A 20,658-nucleotide genomic window follows, 5' to 3' on the forward strand; every position below is an offset into this window, starting at 1 on the left:
CATGGGCGGGAATATTCACTGCTAATGACTTTGATGAGGATACCCCTGGAAGAGAACTAGGATTACAGGTAAGTAACTTATCCTTACAACCCGAGATCCAGGCTATCCTGGACTGGGTAGCTCCAACAACCCAGACCCAAGTCAGGGCATTCCTTGGCTTGACTGGGTACTACAGGAGGTTTGTGAAGGGATATTGGTCCATTGTGACCCCCCTCACAGAACTCCCCTCCATGAAGATGCCCAAGAAGGTTAACTGGACTTAGTTGGCAAATGGTTTTTGACACCCTGAAAGAAGCAATGTGCTCAGCACCAATTCTAAAAGCTCCAGATTATGCCAAGCAGTTCATAGTGCAGACTGATGCCTCTGAGCTAGGGATAGGAGCGGTCCTATCCCAGACCAATGATGAAGGCCAAGACCAACCTGTTGCTTTTATAAGCAGGAGGCTACTCCCCAGAGAGCAGCGTTGGAGTGCCATTGAGAGGGAGGCCTTTGCTGTAGTTTGGTCCCTGAAGAAGTTGAGGCCATACTTGTTTGGTACTCACTTCCACAGTCCTCTCAGATGGCTAATTTAGATGAAAGGGGGAAATCTAAAACTACTAAGGTGGTCCATCTCCCTACAGGGAATGGACTTTGAAGTGGAACACAGACCAGGGACTGCCCATGCCAATGCAGATGGACTTTCCAGGTTCTTCCACTTAGACCATGAAGACTCCATAGGGCAAGGTTAGTCTCCTCACCTTTCGTGGGGGGGGGGGGGGGGGGGGGGGGGAGGGAGTGTAAGAAAGTGCCATCTTTCTTGCATTGGATTGCCCCCACTTTTTGCTGCATGTACTTTGACTGAGTGTGCCCTGGACTCCTGCCAGTCAGGTGCCCAGGGCCTATGTTCCTTCCCTAAAAACCTAAAACCAAAATTGGCAAACCCTGGCCACACGTCAGCCCCTGGTAAATCTTACCCTAGGTACCCAGGGCCTTGTGACCAGGGAAGGCCTCAAAGGGCTGCAGCACTCATTGTGCAACCCTTAGAGGCCTTGTACCCTTACACACACACACTGCCTTGGCAGGCTGAGTGTTTGGGTGCAAGACAAAAACAAAGTCAACATGACACACATCCCTGTGTGCCATGCCCACCACCTACACTGTCCTGGCATCAGCCCCCCCTCTAACTGGGTGCCCTATGCCTGTGGTGTGGGCACAGGAGCATGAGCCCTGTGGCCCTACAGTACCCAGGTCCATTCCTGGGCACGGTAAGTGCAGTGCTGCCATTTAAGAGTACATGGTGCTGAAAGCTCGTCCAACACGAACTCCACAGCACCATAATGGCAACACTGAAGACTGAAAAGTCTGGTATCAAACTTCTCAGCACATTAAACCCGCACTGATGCCAGTGTGGGATTTAATATACCAAGTACCCCAGAAGGCATTTTAGAGATGCCCCCTGAAATCTAACCTGCAATCCACGTCTGGTCTGACAGGCTGCCTAGGCTGCCACACAGCAGACATGTAGCTGGACCCCTGGGTAGGAGAGCCCCTGCTCTCCTGGGCCTGCGACAATGCACATCCTGGGAGAGGTGCTCCCCCAGGATGGGCAGGGGGAAGCTTCAAAGGCATGCCGCCTCTGAGTTTCCCCATGCCACTGCAACCCCCCACTCTGGCGGGAAGCTTGACCGGAAACCCCAATAAGGACCGGGGATGTGCCAGCCTGCCAACCCCACCCCTCAGGTGGGGGAGGCGAGGTGAAGCACATCTCCAGGTGTGAGAAAGTGCCATCTTTCTTGCATGGTATGCCCCCACTTCTTGCTGAATGTACTTTGAGTGTGCCCTGGACTCCTGCCAATCAGGTGCCCAGGGCCTATGTTCCTTCCTTAAACACACAAACTCCAAATTGGCAAACCCTGGCCACATGTCAGCCCCTAGTAAATGGTACCCTAGGTACCCAGGGCCTTGTGACCAGGGAAGGCCTCTAAGGGCTGCAGCACTCCTTGTGTCACCCTTAGGGGCCCTGTATACTTACACACACACACTGCCTTTGCAGGCTGAGTGTCTGGGTGCAGGACAAAATGAAGAGTCGACATGGCACACATCCCTGTGTGCCATGCCCAACACCCACACTGCCAAGACATATGTCAGTCACCCCTCTAGCTGGGTGCCTTATGCCCATGATGTGGGCACAGGAGCAGGAGCCCTGTGCCCCTACAGTACCCAGGTCCATTCCCGGGCACTGTAAGTGCAGTGCTGCCATTTAAGAGTACATGGTGCTGAGAGCTCGTCAAACACGAGCTCCCCAGCACCATAATGGCAACACTAAAGACTGGGAAGTTTGGTATCAAACTTCTCAGCACATTAAACCAACACTGATGCCAGTGCGAGATTTAATGTACCAAGCACCCCAGAGGGCATCTTAGAGATGCCCTCCTACAACTAACCTACAATCCACGTCTGCTCTAAGGCTGCCCAGGCTGCCGCACAGCAGACACGTTGCTGGACCCCTGGGTGGTAGAGCCCCTGCTCTCCCGGGCCTGCAACAATGCACATCCTGGGTGAGGTGATAGATCTCCTCCCCCAGGATGAGCAAAGGGAAGCTTCAAAGGCCAGCCGCCTTTAGGAGTTTCCCCAGGCCACTGCAACCCCCCACTCTGGCGGGAAGCTTGGCCGGAAACCCCATACAAGGACAGGGGATGTGCCAGCCTGCCAACCCCACCCCTCAGGTGGGGGAGGCGAGGTGAAGCACATCTCCGGGCTCTCGCCATCTTGAAGATGGGAGGCCCTACCCTATCAGGATTAGGCTACTACCCCCTCCCACAGGAGAGGGGCAGGATAGGGGGTGTACCCACCCCAGGACAAGGACCCATTGGTCCCTGGCCTTCACCTACCTGTAACGCCCCTAAATCTAGTATTTAGGGACACCCTGAACCTTCCTTCCCCAGATTCCAGATTCCGAAACTACAAGAAGAGCGAGAAGAAAAGGAGACCTGCCCTGCAGCTGCAAAGGAGAGGGAGACACCAACTGCTTTGGCCCCAGCCCTACCGGCCTGTCGACCTCGGACTTGCTCCTGCTCCAAACCCGGCATCTCTTGTGGCCAGCAACCTCAGAAACCCCGGAGGACCTAGCTACCTTTGAACTCTTCGTTTCGTCCTCCGGCCTCCTCATCGCCGGCAGGCCCCTCTGGTTTCCAGTTGCGGCGTCGGTCGCTATTTGGGGCCCGGAGACGTCGTTCACCCCTTATAGGTAAGTTGCGGTACTTGTTGCCGAGGTCCTCGACCTCACTTCCGTCTGTTGTCGGGGCACTAGTTCCCGGAGCCCTCCGGAAGTGTGCCCTCGGAAATTGCCCACCCACTATCAGCCCTATCCGGGCGTGACTCAGACCCAAATGCAGGTCTATGCCGCGGCTCTGCGGGTCTCCCTTGGGTCCGCTCCTGTCCCTGGGGCGTCCTCTGGGTCTCCGCTACATACGGGGTCCCCAACAGACTCGCCGGTGGGTTTGCCCCGGCACCAAATAAGCCCTTGCCCCCCAGAGACGAAGGAGATGTGGTGTGGTCAGGGTGCGGCTCATCTGGGTACCCCTCTGTGACCCACAGCACCCCTGCCGCGCTGCATAGTCCAGTGGGGCTCCCTGTGGCATCGCAGGTGGTTGCTGGTGCTCAAAGCCTTGCTTCGAGCATACCTCGGCCTTCCGGACAGGAGGCCGCCTACCTAAGTCTAGGTCGGCGCTGACAATTTGCCTCCCCGGCTCCGGCTCCGACTCCGCTTCTCACTTCGGAATTGAAGCCTGTTGTTAAGGCTTAGTCGGCGCCGGAGGCTTGCCTCCCTGGCACCATCCCCTTCTTCGGAAGCTGAGCTTGTCGTGGTGGACGTGGACTCGGCGCCGGATGGAGCCAAGTCGGCCCCAGACGAAGCGGGGTCGGCGCCGACCAAAGTAGTTTTGGCGCCGAGTTGTTGACTTTTTTCCGGAAGCTTCTGCGGAGAGTTTGGCGTCGCCTTCACGTCCGGCTACGCCGGATCTATCCTCGTCTTTGCCCCCCTTTGAATTTGTGGACCCATCAGGACCCCCATTTGTCAATAGGCCTTCCTTCCTTTGGGCATTGGTCGCACCATCAGTGCATTGGAAGACTTTGTTTACAGCCCTCTCCTACAGATGAGTTGCTGTCTCCTCCTCGAAGGGCTACCGAGGCCGGTACGGCGTTTCTTAGAGTTGCCTCCTTAGCCACTCATGCACCCCCCTTCGCTCCCCTTGCCTGTGGACCCTCAGCTAGATGTCCTTCACCGTGGGTCGGTGAATGTGGAGCTGCTTCTGCCATTTGAAGCTTCTCTTTATGACACCCTTTTGGGCACCTGGGCTCGGCCACCTTACGGTGAACCGGTGGCTCGTTCTGTCTTGCACCGCCACCGGCCTGCTCCACATGACCCAGTTTGCTTATTTGTTCACCCAGACGTGCAGGGGTTTGTTTTGCAAACTGCCTTCCCTTCATTGCCGCAGTTAATGCTTCCTCCCTCCAGGGAGTCGAGATGGCTTGAGTCGTGGTGTCGTAACATCTGCGGCTCCACTAGTGCTGCCATTCGTTCACTGAATAGAGTGTGTGTTTTGGCTCGGGCTTCCTCAGCATTGTGGGACTCTGCAGAGTTTCTTTTTCTGGCCACCTCTGAAGGCGCTTGTGTTGACCTCCATCTTTTCCGGGATGCCGTGACCTTACTGAAGTCACGATCTGCTCGGTCTTGGATACTGCTGATTCGTTAGGCCGAGCTATGGCTGGTTCGGTTGCCTTGAGGCGCCATGCTTGGATACGGGAGAGCATCTTCCCGGAGAATATCCGGGAGCGACTTGTTGATCTACCCTTTGATGCGGTTTTATTGTTTGATGCCCACGCCGAATCAGCTGTTCAGCGCCTCCTTGCGGGCTTTTGTCCTCCTCCTTAAGCCTATATTACCCAGGTCTTCTTTTCAAATGTTCTGGGGTGGCTACCCTTTCATTTTGCATCTTTTCGAGGCCTTATGCGTTTTGAGCTATGTGAGAAAGGGCCATCTTTCTTGCATGGTATGCCCACACGTTTTGCTAAATTGCTGATGTACTTTGACTGAGTGTGTCCTGGGCTCCTGCCAATCAGGTGCCCAGGGCCTATGTTCCTTCCCTAAACAAAAACCTCAAAACCAAATTGGCAAACCCTGGCCACATGTCAGCCCCTGGTAAGTGGTACCCAGGGCCTTGTGACCAGGGAAGGCCTCTAAGGGCTGCAGCACTTGTTGTGCCACCCTTGGAGGCCCTGTGCCCCGACACGCACACACACTGCCTTTGCAGGCTGAGTGTCTTGGTGCAGAACAAAACTGAGTCGACATGGCACACATCCTAGTGTGCCATGCCCACAAACACACTGCCCTGGCATACCTCTAGCTGGGTGCCCTATGCCTGTGATGTGGGTACAGGTGCATGAGCCCTGTGCCCCTACAGTACACAGGTCCGTTCTTGGGCACTCTAAGTGCAGTGCTGTCATTAAGAGTATATGGTGCTGGGAAATCATCACGAACTCCACAGCACCATGATGGCTACACTGAAGACTGAGAAGTTTGGTATCAAACTTCTCAGCACATTAAACTCACACTGATGCCAGTGTGGGATTTAATGTAAAATGCACGACAGAGGGCAACTTGGAGTTACCCCCTGAAACTAACCAACAACCCGTGCCCTGACTGAGATGCTGCATAGGTTGCCACCCAGCAGAGAGCCATCTGCTCTTGTGGGCCTGCAACAATGCACATCCTGGGACGAGGTGCCAAGCCTCCTCCCCCAGGATGGGCAGGGGAAGCTTCAAAGGCATGCCGCCTTGTGAGCCTCCCCAGACCACTTGCTGTACTCCGCAACTGGTCCCCACCGGTTCTGACTCCCCACTCTGAAGGGATGACTGGCAGGAAAACCCAAGGGAGGAAAGGGGGTGTGCCAGCCTCTGCCAACCCCACCCCTCAGGTGGGGGAGGCGAGGTGAAGCACAACTCCTGGCTCTCGCCATCTTGATGATGGGGAGCCCTACCCAATCAGGACTAGGCTCCTGCCCCCCTCCCACTGGAGTGACAGGATAGGGGGTGTACCTACCCCAGGGAAGGGCCCCATTGGTCCCTTGCCTTTCCCTACCTGCAACGCCCCTAAATTTAGTATTTAGGGGCACCCTGAACCTTCCTTCCTCAGATCCCGATTCCGAAACAAGAAGAAGAAGAATGAAAACCTGCCGTGCAGCTGCTAACGAGGACAACAACTGACTTGGCCCCAGCCCTACAGGCCTGTTAACCCCCCGAACCTGCTCCTGCTAAACCTCGGCGTCTCTAGTGGTCAACCTCAAAAACCCCGGAGGACCTGACTGCCTTGCTCCTCTAGAAGTGTGGGACTCCCACGAGCAGTGGTTCTGCTCAAACAAGCAACAAGCCCTGGTGCCAAGCCAGGAACCGCGAATCCAGAGCACACTCTACACCCTTCGAGCCAGGCCTGTGCCTGAGTGAACAAAGACCACGAGGACCCCCCCCCCCCCCCCGGCGACTTGTGACCAAGAATCCAGCACCCAAGGACCCTCTTCGATGCTCCTGACGCCTGCTTCCTCAACTCCGGGGACCCACCACCCCCCAACCGTGACCAGCAGAGTGTAAGATTTCCCGATGCCAAAAGATACCCCGGCGCCCTGCGGGCCCCTGTGCCCAACTCCTGGGTGCCTACCTAACCTACAGCTTTCCAACTTACCTCTCGAAGTGGTGGTTGCACCTGAAGAACCTCCGTCCCGAGCTTGCAGCCTTTGTTCATCTTGCAGCTTTCCCATTGAAATACATTAAGTGCCCGACGGCTCAAAAGCACCCTGCACCCAGCTGTCCGAGTGCCCCTGGAAGTGCAGCATCTGTCTTATCCTACTTCCCCACTTGCCCTGTGTAAGTGACCAGGAGCTCAGCTCCCACAGCCGGGTGGCCTGCCTGCTAGCATCCACCAACCAAAGGCCCCCTACCCGCCATAGGCTAACATTGGGCCTACTCGCTCTGCACCCGGCTGCCCCTGTGCCGCTGAGGGTGTAACAACTGTACCTACCTGACCCTGGGAGACCCCTGAGTCTATCCCCAGAACCTTAACTCTGCCAGTCGAGTACTTACCTGAAAACCGATAACCTACATTTTCTCCATAGGGTGACATTGAGTGGTTTTCACTTGGAATTTCTTCTAAGTGTCGAGTTTTGAAACTTTGAAATATTCACTAAAAATCACCCAATCAACGAAAACGAAATTACTCACCTGTTATTGGGAGAGATCCCAGTGCTGGATCTTTGTGCCCAGCACGGAGCCTACAAAGCAATTACTACTGTGATTTTCCGATAAACAACTTTCCTCCATAGGATAACATTGCCTGGTTTTTGCCAGAAATTCTTTAAAGTGTCGATTTTTAAAACCTACATATATTCCTTAAAAATCGCCTGTGTAACAAAAACGATTTCTTTCAACTGTTTACAGGAGATGCACCAGGGCTGAATCCAGGATCCAGCCCTGAGTAAGAAAAACCTATGCAAAGTAATTGATATTGTGTTTACTTTAAAATTCCCTTTGAGCTCAATGTTATAATTGTGTTTAACTTGTATTGCCTATTGCAACAACTGTAACTATTGCATTTAAGTCTTTTGCTTATTGAAAGTATTTAACTAAAGCATCTCATTCTGAGAAAGTATTTTGATACCTACTTGTGGTTCTAAAATAAAACTATATATTTTTATATACAAAACAATTGGCCTAGAGTTCAGTTCTTGAGTGTGTGTGACCATTTGCTGGCCGAGTGTGTACAACAAATGCATTACACTGTCCTCTGATACTGCCTTACTGCTCCACCAAGCTACCACTTTAGAGAGTAAGGTTATATCTAACTTTAACCTCCGGGGACTTTGGACTCTGTGCACACTGAACCTTAATTTGGTGCCGTATATACAGAGTCACTTTCTTACAAGATACCAATTGGGTTTTGTTTTGGGGAAGGAACACAGGCCCTGGGGTCCTGATTAGCAGGGCCCCAGAAACCCACTTTCTCACAAGTAGCACCAAAGATGCTCCCTTAGCGGCACTAGGACGGCCGGGTGCAGGGTGCTGTTTCAACGTCGGACGCACTGTTCGTAATGGGGAACCTCCGATTTGCAAAGGCACTGCAGGCTTTGGGACAAAGGTCTTCTGGGTGCGAACACCACTTCGAGTGGTAAGTTGGGAAGTTAGGGGTTGGTTAGGTACCGTTGGTCTGGCTTCCCAAGGCCGCGGGGCATCTCGTGCATGGGTGCCTTTTAGGGTCTTATCTTCTTACCAGCTACTGGTTGCGGTTGGGGGGCACCTTCTGGAGTTAGGCTGCAGGTGTCGGCTGGAGGCATGAGGCAGGCCAGGGGGTTGCCGGATCTTGGGCTGGGATTGCCGGTGGGACCTTCTCGTGTTGTTAGTCCACTCAAGCTTGAGTCGTGTACGGCGGGTGCATAGTTGGGCGGAATTGCGGTGCCCGGCTGGAGCCAAGGTTGCAGATGAACAAATCTGGTGTTAACGGGAGACAGTCTTTGTGGTTGAAGGCAGGCAGGTCCTCTGGGGTGTTTTGAAGGTTGCTGGCTGCAGGACACACCAGGATTTCGCAGGTTCGAGGTGGAGACAGGCCGGTAGGGCTAGGGCCAAGTCAGTGGGCGTCTTCCTCTTGTTAGCTTCTGCACAGCTGTTCGCTCCTTGTTGTTTCTTCTTTTGTCCCTGCAAACAAGGTTCTGAGTGCCCCAAAATACTAGATTTAGGGGCATTACAGGTAGGTAAAAGGTAGGGATCCAATGGGTCCCTGTGAGAAAGTGCCCTCTTTCTTGCATGGTATGCCCCCACTTTTTGCTGAATTGCTGATGTACTTTGACTGGGTGTGCCCTGGGCTCCTGCCAATCAGGTACCCAGGGCCTGTGTTCCTTCCCTAAAACGGCATTGAAGCCTAAACCCAATTGGCATCTCTGGCCACATGTCAGCCCCTGGTAAATGTTATAATAGGTACCCAGGGCACTGTGACCAAAGAAGGCCCCTAAGGTCTGCAGCACTTATTGTGCGACCCTTAGAGGCCCTGTACCCTGACACACACACACACTGCCTTTGCAGGCTGAGTGTCTGGATGCAGAACAAAACCAAAGAGTCGACATGGCACGCATCTGTGCCATGCCCACAAACCACTGCCCTGGCATACATCAATCACCCCTATAGCTGGGTGCCCTATGCCAGTTGTGAGGGTACAGGTGCATGAGCCCTGTACCCCTACAGTACCCAGGTCCATTCCTGGACCCTGTAAGTCCAGTGCTGCCATTAAGAGTATATGGTGCTTGGAGGTTGTCATTACGAACTAATTTTTATGCTTACCTGTACCAGGCTTATTTGGTTCTAGAAATAAAACAGTATATGTTTTTTATAAAAAACAATGGGCCTAGAGTTCAGTTCTTGAGTGTGTGAATTCATTTGCTGACTGAGTGTGTACATCAAATACTGTCCTCTGATACTGCCTTACTGCTCGACCAAGCTACCACTTTGGAGAGTAAGGTTCTATCTAACTTTAACCTCTGCCAAAGCTCTGGAGACCCTTGGACTCTATACACACTGTACCTCACTTTGGTACAGTATATATAGAGCCAGTTTCTTACAGTCCCTTACCTGGGGTTGCTACATTCCAGTATTATGCCACCCTCCAGTGGGAGGGGAGCATAAGCCGTTCCCTGGTTGGCTGAGTCCCCCAACTGGAAGATAGCGGAGACCAAGAGTTGTGCTTCATCTCGCCTCCCCCACCTGAGGGGTTGAGTTGGCAGAGGTAGGCACATCTCTCTTCCTCGCTTTCTTTTCCCGCTGGTTCTCCCACCCAAAGTAGGGGTCAGAACCAGTAGGGAGCAGTTGCTGAGAGCTGCAAGTGGCCTTGGGAACCTCACAAGCCTTTGAAGCTTGGGATCGTCTGGCTCGACGTCACGAGATGCAACAGCAAAGCAGCTCCGCACCGGACATCTTCGGCGAAGAGTCCGACTCCGGAGATCATGCCCAAGGAGCCGAAGAAGAGGAACATTTCTCTGTGTCCGGGGATGACTCAGAAATTGAAGAACAGGAGCAAGTTACTCCGGGTCAGCATACTGTGAGTAAAGACAAGCCCTTGCCTGTCCCTGTCAGGGCTAGAATTATTTCTCCTAGGGTAGAGAAAAAATATAAGCCAGCACCCACCGACCCTACATACATCAAGGGTCAATTACCTTTAGACTCCCTTGTAGTCTCTAATGCTCGCAAGAGAGCCAATTCCCAAACGACAGGTGATTCTCCTCCTCCAGATACGGAGTTCAAGCTCATTGACGCCTCAGGCAAAAGAGTAGCCTCACAAACCGCTAACCATTGGCGTATTGCCAATACCCAAGCTTTACTGGCTCATTATGACAGGGCTCACTACGATGAGTTGGAGAAACTCATGCAGTTCTTACCAGACGAACATAAGACTAAGGCTAACGACCTTATTCATGAAGGAAAGCTCATTACAAATACATCTATCAGGTGTGCCTTAGATGTCGCAGACACAGCAGCCCGTACAATTAACACCAGTGTACTATTACGAAGTCATGCTTGATTGGGAATTTTAGGGTTCAGATCTGAAGTGCAAACCTCCATCCTCAACCAACCCTTTGATACGTAACATCTCTTTGAACCAGAAGTGTACACCTCCTTCGAGAAAATGAAAAAAGAGGTAGGAAAATCCATGGGGGCTTTACAGTTACCCACCAATAGGGGTTCCTTTCGCCGTTCCTTTTATAAGGGTGGCTCAAAAAACATATCCATCGAGACTACCTCCTTTTACAAAGGTAATAACCAATCCCCCTTACCAAGAGGTTATTTCAGAGGAGGTTTTAGAGGAAATAATGGTAAAAGAAGAAACAGGCAACTCCACGCGCTCCTCCCCCACCGGCAACAAACCGTGATTTCCATCCCATACCCCCGATCTTTCCACTCCTGTTGGGGGATGTCTCTCCCAATTTCTCCCTGTCTGGCAGTCCATCACTTCAGACAAATGGATACTGTAGATTATCCAATGTGGTTCTGCCTGGAACTTGCAGCCAATACTCCAAATATCCTTCCAAGACCACTTATGTCACCGAAACACCTCTCACTCTTTAAGCAAGAGGTTCTCTCTCTCCTGGAAAAACGAGCCATAGAACCAGTCCCATTACAATACCAAGGGACCGGGGTTTACTCCCTTAATTCCAAAGAAGGATGGCTCTTTAAGACTTATATTGGACCTCAGACAACTAAATCTCTACATCCAATCAGACCACTTTCAGATGGTCACACTTCAACAGGTTCTCCCGCTCCTTCAACAAGGCGACTTTCTATCCACTCTGGATCTAAAGACGCCTATTTCCATAATTCCATTCACCCCGCTCACCGAAAATATCTCAGGTTTGTGGTAGATGGCCAACATTATCAATTAAAAGTCCTCTCATTCGAAGTAACTACAGCACCAAGGGTTTTCACAAAGTGTCTGGCAGTAGTCGCGGCTCATCTTAGAAGACAGCACATTCACGTCTTCCCCTACCTAGAAGCCTGGATAATAAAAGCCAGATCGCAACAAAGCTGCCTACGACACACTAAAAAATCAGTCCGATTGTTTCACCACCTTGGGTTCACTGTAAACCTCACCAAGTGTCATCTCTAACCATCTACTGCATAAGTGTATCTAGGAGCCACAAACATGCAGAAAGCTCTTGAGTATCCCAACCCAGTCAGGATCTGCAACATGCAAAGACTAATAACGAGTGTTTATGCAATTGATAGGAATGATGGCATCTTGCTTTTTAATCGTTCCTTATGCAAGACTACAAATGCGTTCCCTACAGGAATGTTTAGCACGTCAGTGGAACCAGGCTCAAGGTCAGTTATCAGATCTAGTGTTGGTGGATGGCCGCACTTACCGCTCTCTGCAGTGGTGGACCATACAAAACCTTTCCAAGGGGCGGCCATTTGTCGGTTCCACAGATAATGCTAACAATCTGAAAGAAACACGTTAGTTAGATTCCTCACCTTAGAATAACCCCAGGCGTCAGACTGGATCCGGAAGATTTTTCGTCAGCAATACCCCTTGCGTGTCGCTAGGCGTCTGCGGCTCCGTGTCCGTCGTCGGCGTCGTGTGCCGGAATGACGTCGTCGGAGTACTTAGACGCTGCCCTCGCGCGCTGACGTCAGTTCTTCTTTTTTCCGCGCCAGTAAGCGCAGATCCGGGAGAGCTACCCCTTTAGTAAATTTTTGACTAACGTTTTTGACTCTTTTTGGTCACTTCTCGACTCTGGTGCCGGTAGGATGCCTGGTTTCAAGGCCTGCGACGACGGTCACCGACTGATGTCGGTGACCGATCATCACCGCTGGTGCCTGTACTGCTTGGGCCTCGACCACGACGCGGCGTCGTGCTCCGTCTGTATGGCCCTGACCTCGAAAGCTAGGCAGGAGCGGTCCCGCAAGCTTCTCGAGCTTCGCCACTCGGCTCCGCGTCGCTCTCGATCCCGGTCCAGGAGGAGGTCCAAGGATCGGTCGCGGAGCAGCACTCGACATCATCACTCGTCTGGCTCAAAGTCTTCGGGTAAGTCGAGGCACTCCAAGAAGCGACACCGCTCTTCGGACTCCCCTCGCCGGTCGCGCGACTCGGCCGAGGGTCCGGGTGGTTCCACCCAAGTCCCCATACCCGACGGTCCCTGGGACTGACACGACGCCGGCGGAGGTCAGTGCCTTCCTCTCGGCCATGAGTAACCTGGCCCCGCCGTCGACACCCGCTGGCGCGCCTTCGGGCCCCGTGGACTCGACTGGGCGACCTCGCATACCGGCGGCTCCGGCCCCGGCGCCGTTGGAGGCTCCGGACCAGACGCCGCAGGTCCCCGAGCCTGGGCCCCCGTCGACGCCGGTCGACCTCGTTACGCCTCCTCCGCCGGCGCCGATACCACCCCCGACGCCGGCTCCGGTCGACGTCGATCCCCGGTTCAGCCCCTGTCTGGTCCCGACGCCGATGCGGCGCCGCCCGACGTCGCATCCGACGCCGCTAGAGACACATATTGTCTATCGACCGGCTCCGATCATTCCTCCTGTTTACCAGGAATCGGATGACGGGGGCGACTGGGAGGGGTCTGATGACCCTATGGCCCTTCAGAGCCAACTTGCACAGGACTGGGCAGATGAACTGGGGGAGGCCAGTGGGTTGGATACCTCACCAGACACTGGATTCATCTCTCCTCCGACTGTGGCTTCGGAGGAGGGTGCAGCCTTTTCTGTGGTGCTGCGCAAGGCGGCCGAAACCCTTGGGCTCGAGCTGCCTGCCGTGGCTGTGAGGACTAACATCCTCACTGAGGTGCTCCAGTCTGCCGCATGCTCCACTGAGCCTCTGCTGCCATTCAATGAGGCCCTCACTGATGTTCTGCAGGGCACCTGGTCCAAGACCTCCACAGTCCCTCCTGTGGATAGGAACGTTGCCAGGCGCCACCGCCCTGCTCCAGTCGACCCCAGTTTTCTGTCACAACACCCCACCCCCGAGAGTCTGGTTATCCAGGCCTCTACCTCCCAATCCTCCTTCCCGTCCGCTCCTCCGGACCGGGATTCCAAGAGACTGGAACAGTTTGGTAAGAAGCTGTTCTCTTCGCTCAGTTTGGGCCTGCGGTCTTTGAACACCGCCTGTCTCTTGGACCGTTATTCCCACTCTCTGTGGGATGCGGTGGAGGACGTGCTGCCACTGTGCCCGGAGGAGGCCCGGGCGCGGCTTTCCTCGGCCCTGGCCGATGGGAGAGATGCAGCGCGCCATGCAATCTGATGTGGGCTTGACACTACGGACTCGCTGGGTAGGGCGATTTCTACCACGGTGGCGCTTCGACGTCACGCCTGGCTGCGGTCCACGTCCTTTTCAGGGGATGTCCAGAGCACCCTCATGGACATGCCTTTTGATGGCGCTCGCCTTTTTGGTGAGAAAGCGGACAGTGCGCTGGCTCGCTTCAAGGACTCCCGGGCTACGGCCACGTCCTTGGGCCTCTCGGCCCCGCGGCCACAAACTTCCGCTTTTCGCTCCTTTCGTGGCCAAGGAAGGGGTGCCTCCTCACGTCCGCCTAGCCACCGGCCGCAGAACCAACCTGCACGCGGACGTGGTTTCCGCCGAGGGGGTACTGGAGGACGACGCGGTCAGTCCACATCCACCCCGGCAGCATCCGCCTCAAAGCCTTCCTAGTCCGAGCTTTCAGGCCCATTCCACGCCAGTGGGCGGCAGAGTTCGCCATCACCTGCTCCACTGGCGGTCCATCACATCGGACAGGTGGGTGCTGCAAATCGTCCGAAGGGGCTACTCCCTCCCCTTCGAGACGACCCCTCCAGCCATGCCACCGCAGCACCACCGTATCTCGGGGGATCATTTGAATCTTCTCCACGAGGAAGTTTCGGCCCTCTTGGCCAAGGGGGCCGTCGAGCACGTTCCGAGCCCAGAAGTAGGTCGTGGTTGTTATTCCCACTACTTTCTGGTTCCCAAGAAGGGCAAAGGGGGCCTACGCCCTATCTTGGACCTCCGGAACGTCAATGCCTTCCTCCGGAAGGAACGGTTCAAAATGTTAACTTTGGCTCAGGTTCTAGCTGCCCTCGACCCTGGAGACTGGATGGTAGCGTTGGACTTGCAGGACGCATATTTCCACATCCCCGTCCTGCCGGCCCACCGGCGTTACCTGCGGTTCACGGTGGGTCAGGAGCACTTTCAGTTCACCGTGCCCCTCGGGTGTTCACGAAAGTGATGGCGGTGCTCGCAGCTCATCTGCGCAGATCAGGGGTTCCAGTCTTCCCCTATCTCGACGACTGGTTGTTGAAGGCGGGCTCGCCCCAGACAGTCGTCTCCCACCTCCAGACTACGGCGGATCTCCTGCATTTGCTGGGGTTTTCCATCAACGTGCCGAAGTCACACCTGAGCCCCTCTCAGAAGCTCCTTTTCATCGGAGCGGTTCTCGATTCGGCGCAGTTCCGGGTTCATCCACCGGAACAGCGGGTCTGGGATATACAGGCCCTGATTCCCATCTTTCGGCCTCTATCCTGGGTTTCGGTCAGGCTAGTGTTGCGGCTTCTGGGGCTGATGGCCTCCTGCATCCTACTAGTGCATCACGCCAGGCGGCGCATGCGGGCTCTGCAGTGGGACCTGAAGTTTCAGTGGGCCCAGCATCACGGCAACCTGTCCGACCATGTCTTGATCTCGGAGGGCACTGCACAGCAGTTACAGTGGTGGCTCACGGACCGCGATTGGGTCACGGGCAAGAGCCTCTCCCTACCCCTACCGGAGCATGTCGTAGTGACGGATGCGTCCCTCCTGGGATGGGGTGGCCATATGGGAGAGGCGGAGATCAGAGGCCTCTGGTCTCCGGCGGAGTCTCGCCTCCACATCAACTTGTTGGAGCTGAGAGCGATCCGACTTGCACTGAAAGCCTTCCTTCCCTCTGTCCGGGGAAGTGTCGTGCAGGTGTTCACGAACAACACCACCGTCATGTGGTATTGCAACAAACAGGGCGGGGTGGGGTCGTGGACCCTTTGTCAGGAGGCTCTGGGCCTCTGGACATGGCTGGAACACCAGGGCATCACCCTGGTGGTTCAACATCTGGCGGGCTCTCAACGCCAGAGCAGACGAACTCAGCCGCCGGTGCATGATGGATCACGAATGGCGTCTGAACTCCGAGGTGGCGCAAGGTCTCTTTCAGCAGTGGGGAGAGCCTTGGTTAGATCTATTCGCCACCGACGAGAACGCGCAATGTCAGCAGTTCTGCGTGTTGGAATTTCCAAGGCGGCACTCGCTCGGCGACGCTTTTCGTCACGAGTGGAGTTGCGGTCTGTTGTACGCCTTTCCGCCTATACCACTTCTCCCCAGAGTGCTGAAGAAGATCAAGCGCGACCGGGCCCAAGTCATCTTGGTGGCTCCGGATTGGGCACGAAGGTACTGGTATCCCGAGCTACTCAGTATGTTGACCGATCCTCCGATACGTCTGCCCCTTCGGGAGGATCTTCTGTCGCAGCAGCAGGGGACGGTCCTCCACCCGAACCTGTCCAGCCTCCACCTCCATGCGTGGAGATTGAGCGGCGGCAGTTGATGCCATTTGACTTGCCTCCTGAAGTCTGTGATGTCATTCTGGCAGCCAGGCGTCCCTCCACAAAGACGGTATACGCCTGCCGGTGGAACAAATTTGTGGCATGGTGCACAGCAAAGGCTGTGGATCCCCTTTCCGCCCCTCTTTCTGAGGTTCTCCTCTTTCTTCTTTCTTTGGCCCTGCAGGGCTCTGCCCTGGGCACCTTGAAAGGTTATCTTGCTGCTCTCTCTGCCTTCTTACGGCTTCCAGATCAGCCCTCTCTTTTCAAGTCCCCTGTAGTGTCACGCTTTCTTAAAGGCATTACTCACACGTTCCGTCCTGTCCCTTTTGTAATGCCTCTGTGGGACTTGAAACTTGTCTTGACATTCCTGATATGCGCTCCCTTTGAGCCTCTTCACAATTGTCCTCTTCGTCTTCTAACTCTTAAGACTGCTTTCCTGATAGCCATCACCTCGGCTAGACGGGTGAGTGAGCTCCAGGCTCTATCGTCCAAACCTCCTTTTCTATCTGTTCATCCGGACAAGGTTGTCCTTCGGCCTCGTCCTTCCTTTCTACCGAAGGTGGTGACCCCCTTTCATCTTGGGCAATGTGTCACCTTGCCCACCTTCTTTCCGCCTCCGCATCCTTCCAAAGAGGAAGAGCGGCTCCACCGTCTGGACCCAAAACGTGCGCTCTACTTTTATTTGGACCGCACTAAACAGTTCCGGGCGGACGACCACCTTTTCGTTGGCTACGTGGGTGCAAAGAAGGGAAAAGCTGTACACAAACGGACCATCTCCCGGTGGGTCGTTTTGTGTATAAAAATCTGTTATTCCTTGGCAAAAAAGGAACCGCCTGTTGGGCTGCGCGCCCATTCTACTCGGGCCACAGCGGCTACTACTGCTTTGGGACGGGGGGTCTCTTTGCAGGACATCTGTCAGGCGGCAACGTGGGCTTCGCTGCACACGTTTGCCAGGCATTATTGCCTGGACAGCCAAGTCCGGAGGGATGGCTTCTTTGGCCGTTCTGTCCTCCAGGACTTTCTGGTGTGATCTTGGTTCGCAGACCCACCACCGGGGTTGGTATTGCTTGGGTATCTAGTCTAAGGTGAGGAATCTAACTAACGTGTTTCTTTCAGATGAACAATTTACTTACCTTCGGTAACGATGTATCTGTAAGAAACATTAGTTAGATTCCTCACCGACCCACCCATCCTCCCCGTTCTGCGAACTGACATCTAGGGTTAAGGCTATCCCTTTCAGGGCCCTAGAATTTTTTGGCACCAGTGTCTGTATCTTGCATGGCTCTGCGTTCCTGGCGCGGAAGGCTATGTTCAAGAACTGACGTCAGCGCGAGAGGGCGGCGTCTAAGTACTCCGACGTCATTCCGGCGCACTACGCCGACGACCGACGCGGAGCCACAGACGACGCCTAGCGACGCGCAAGGGGTATTGCTGACGAAAAATCTTCCGGATCCAGTTTGACGCCTGGGGATATTCTAAGGTGAGGAATCTAACTAACTAATGTTTCTTACAGATACATCGTTACCGAAGGTAAGTAACTTGTTCGATGCATCGCTCTCTGGTTGGGGAGCTCATCTCCACACACATACCATTCAGGGTATGTGGACTCTGCAACAGAAACAACTCCACATAAACCATCTAGAACTGCTGGCAATTGTTCTAGCGTTGAAAGCCTTTCAAATTCATCTGGTAAACAAAGTTGTCCTGATTCACACAGACAACAGGACAGCAATGTACTACATACAAAAACAGGGGGGGGGGGGCGACACACACTCTCCAGCTCTCACAGTTATCCCAGAGCATCAGGAGATGGGCCATACCTCAAAAAATATATCTCCTTGCAGAACACGTCCTAGGAGTAGACAACCAGATTGCAGATCTGCTCAGTCGTCAACGGCAGCAGATCCACGAATGGGAACTCCACCCTCAAGTTCTGCTCCCATTCTTCCAAATGTGGGGCTTCCCAGAGATAGATCCGTTCGCCACTCCCCTAAACGCAAAATGCTCAAACTTCGCATCCATGTATTCACACCCATTGTCCAAAGGCAATGCGCTATGGATAAATTGGTCAAGGATATTTGCTTACGCTTTTCTGCCTCTTCTACTCATTTCAATTGTGGTTCGGAAGCTCAGACAGCAGTCCCGGACACTAATCCTAATTGCTCCCACATGGGCCCGTCAACCATGGTTCACAACCCTGTTAGAACTATCAACAGTTCCTCACCAAAACCTACACCTTACTCCCAAACTTCTCACTCAGAACCATGGAGAGATAAGGCATCCAGATTCCAGTCATCTCAACCTTGCGATCTGGCACCTGAAATCGTAGAGTTTGGTTACCTTTATCTTCCGCCAGACTGCTTTAATATTATCAAAGAGGCTAGGCGCCCTACCACAAGAGCATGCTACGCAGCAAAGTGGATGCGGTTTGTCATTTACTGTAACAACAAGAACATCAATCTGCTAGATGCTTCAATTCAAAACATCATTTGCTACCTACTACAGCATTCCAATTTAGCGTACACGTGTATATGCTTACATCTTGCTGCAATAGCTGCATAACTACAAAACAGACAGCATTTGTCTCTTTTTAGAGAGCCTGCTATTAAAGCTTTAAAGGAAGGACTTAAAAGGATCATTCCACCCAGACTTCCACCTGCTCCAATGTGGAATCTCAACATAGTCCTTACAAGACGTATGGGTCCACCTTTTGAGCCATTACACAAATGTGAACTACAATTTCTCACTTGGAAGGTAGCCTTCCTTATAGCCATCACAGCTCTAAGAAGAGTAGGTGAGCTTCATGCACTAACCAAAGAAGAACCATTCTTGAAAATGCACCAAAACAAATTGGTTTTAAGAACTAACCCCAAATTTTTCCCTAAAGTCATTTCTGCCTTTCATATCAACCAGTCTGTTGAGGTGCCTGTGTTCTTGCCTCAACCAGATTCAGTGGCAGAACATGCTCTTCACACCTTAGATATCAAAAGAGCATTACTATACTACATAGAAAGGACAAAACCTTTCAGGAAAACAAAGCAACTTTTTGTTGCCTTTGCTCCACCACATAAAGGCAATCTAATATCAAAATCAGGTATTGCAAGGTGGATAGTTGTGTGCGTTTTAATATGCTACATTAAGGCTAAACGCACATTAACAATTCCCCCTAGAGCACATTCAACTCCTAAATTAGGGGCCTCTGTGGCTTTTTTAGAAAATATTCTCATAGATGACATCTGCAAAGCTGCAACATGGTCTACACCACACACCGTTACAAAACACCATTGCATAGATGTGTTAGCTAGACAGCAGGCTAGTGTGGGCCAGGTAGTTTTACGTACACTATTAAAAACAACTGCAACAGCTACACGTTAGCCACCATTTTGGAACGTAACTGCTATATAATCTATGCATAGCATGTGATCAACAGCTCACATGCCTCAAACGGAAAATGATACCACAGTATGCATCTGTTCTTGGCATGTAGAGCTGTAGAATCTCATGCACCCACTCGCCTCCCCGGTACCTAAACCTGTTGCAGTACTATCTTACTTAGGTACAATATACATTGACATCTTTCCTTTACTACTCTTACTAACTCCATCATCACCCTTTACGGCAAAACAATCGAAGGATGGAGTCGATGACCATGCGCACTATCACCGAAAGGAGGAGTCCCTTACCTCGTGCCTCGAAAGACTTCTTCGAACAAAAATAGTGCAAACATCCAGACCCAACACTAGATGGCGATCTATACATAGGATGAGATTCTACAGCTCTACATGCCAAGAACAAATGTATACTGTGGTAAGTAGCATTTTCCTTATTAATAAGTGCTGTATCAGTTAGGAATACCTAGCTTAAATGTCTTAACACGTTTCAATATTAAAATCACACATATTTTCTTTAGCTGACGATCATTTCTATTCCAAACAGGGAATTGGGGCCCTCATCTCATTATTGTTCCAACCAGTGTGATGCTCAACTGGGAGATGGAGTTGAAACGCTGGTGTCCGAGTTTCAAGATACTTACGTACTATGGGTCTCAAAAGGAACGTAAGCTGAAGAGGCAGGTACGGGGTCAGAATTTTTATTATTAACTTTGGTTATAATTTTAAATGTGGGTAGCTTTGAAAGCATATTAGAAAGGTTACTTTGGAAAGAATTACTTCTCATTGGTCTAACACTATGAAAGAGCAGCAGTGCTTTTCAGTCCCAAAACACAACAAGCATTTACAATGCAATGGTCTCGGCAATATTGTAGGTAGAGCTATTGGTATTGCTCATTATTTTTGTGCATATGTGATACCTATTGGATTAGCAGTGAGAGAGTGAGGTAGTGAGAGAGTGAGGTAGATAGAGAGTGAGGTAGTGAAAGAGTGAGTTAGTGAGTGAGGTATTTTCTGACGTAGTGAGATCGAGAAACAGTGAGTGATGTTGTGAGATAGCGAAAGATTGAGGTAGTGAAAGAGAGAGTGAGGTAGTAATGGATGTTGTGAGGTATTAAGATGGAAACAGAGTGATGTAGTGAAGTAGTGAGATAGAGTGATGTAGTGAAA

General features: G+C 52.6%; 1 protein-coding gene across 1 annotated transcript in view; it reads left to right on the plus strand.

Moving 5' to 3' along the window:
- SRCAP (Snf2 related CREBBP activator protein) overlaps nt 1-20,658 on the plus strand; it is a 1,742,136-nt gene that overhangs the window by 564,924 nt on the left and 1,156,554 nt on the right. The window contains exon 14 of the mRNA XM_085618450.1: nt 20,036-20,172. Coding sequence (XP_085474576.1) covers nt 20,036-20,172 — 137 coding nt within the window. The remainder of the gene's footprint in view (nt 1-20,035; nt 20,173-20,658) is intronic.

This window comes from Triturus cristatus, chromosome 7 (assembly GCF_964204655.1).
Source record: "Triturus cristatus chromosome 7, aTriCri1.1, whole genome shotgun sequence".
Classification (NCBI taxonomy): domain Eukaryota; kingdom Metazoa; phylum Chordata; class Amphibia; order Caudata; family Salamandridae; genus Triturus; species Triturus cristatus.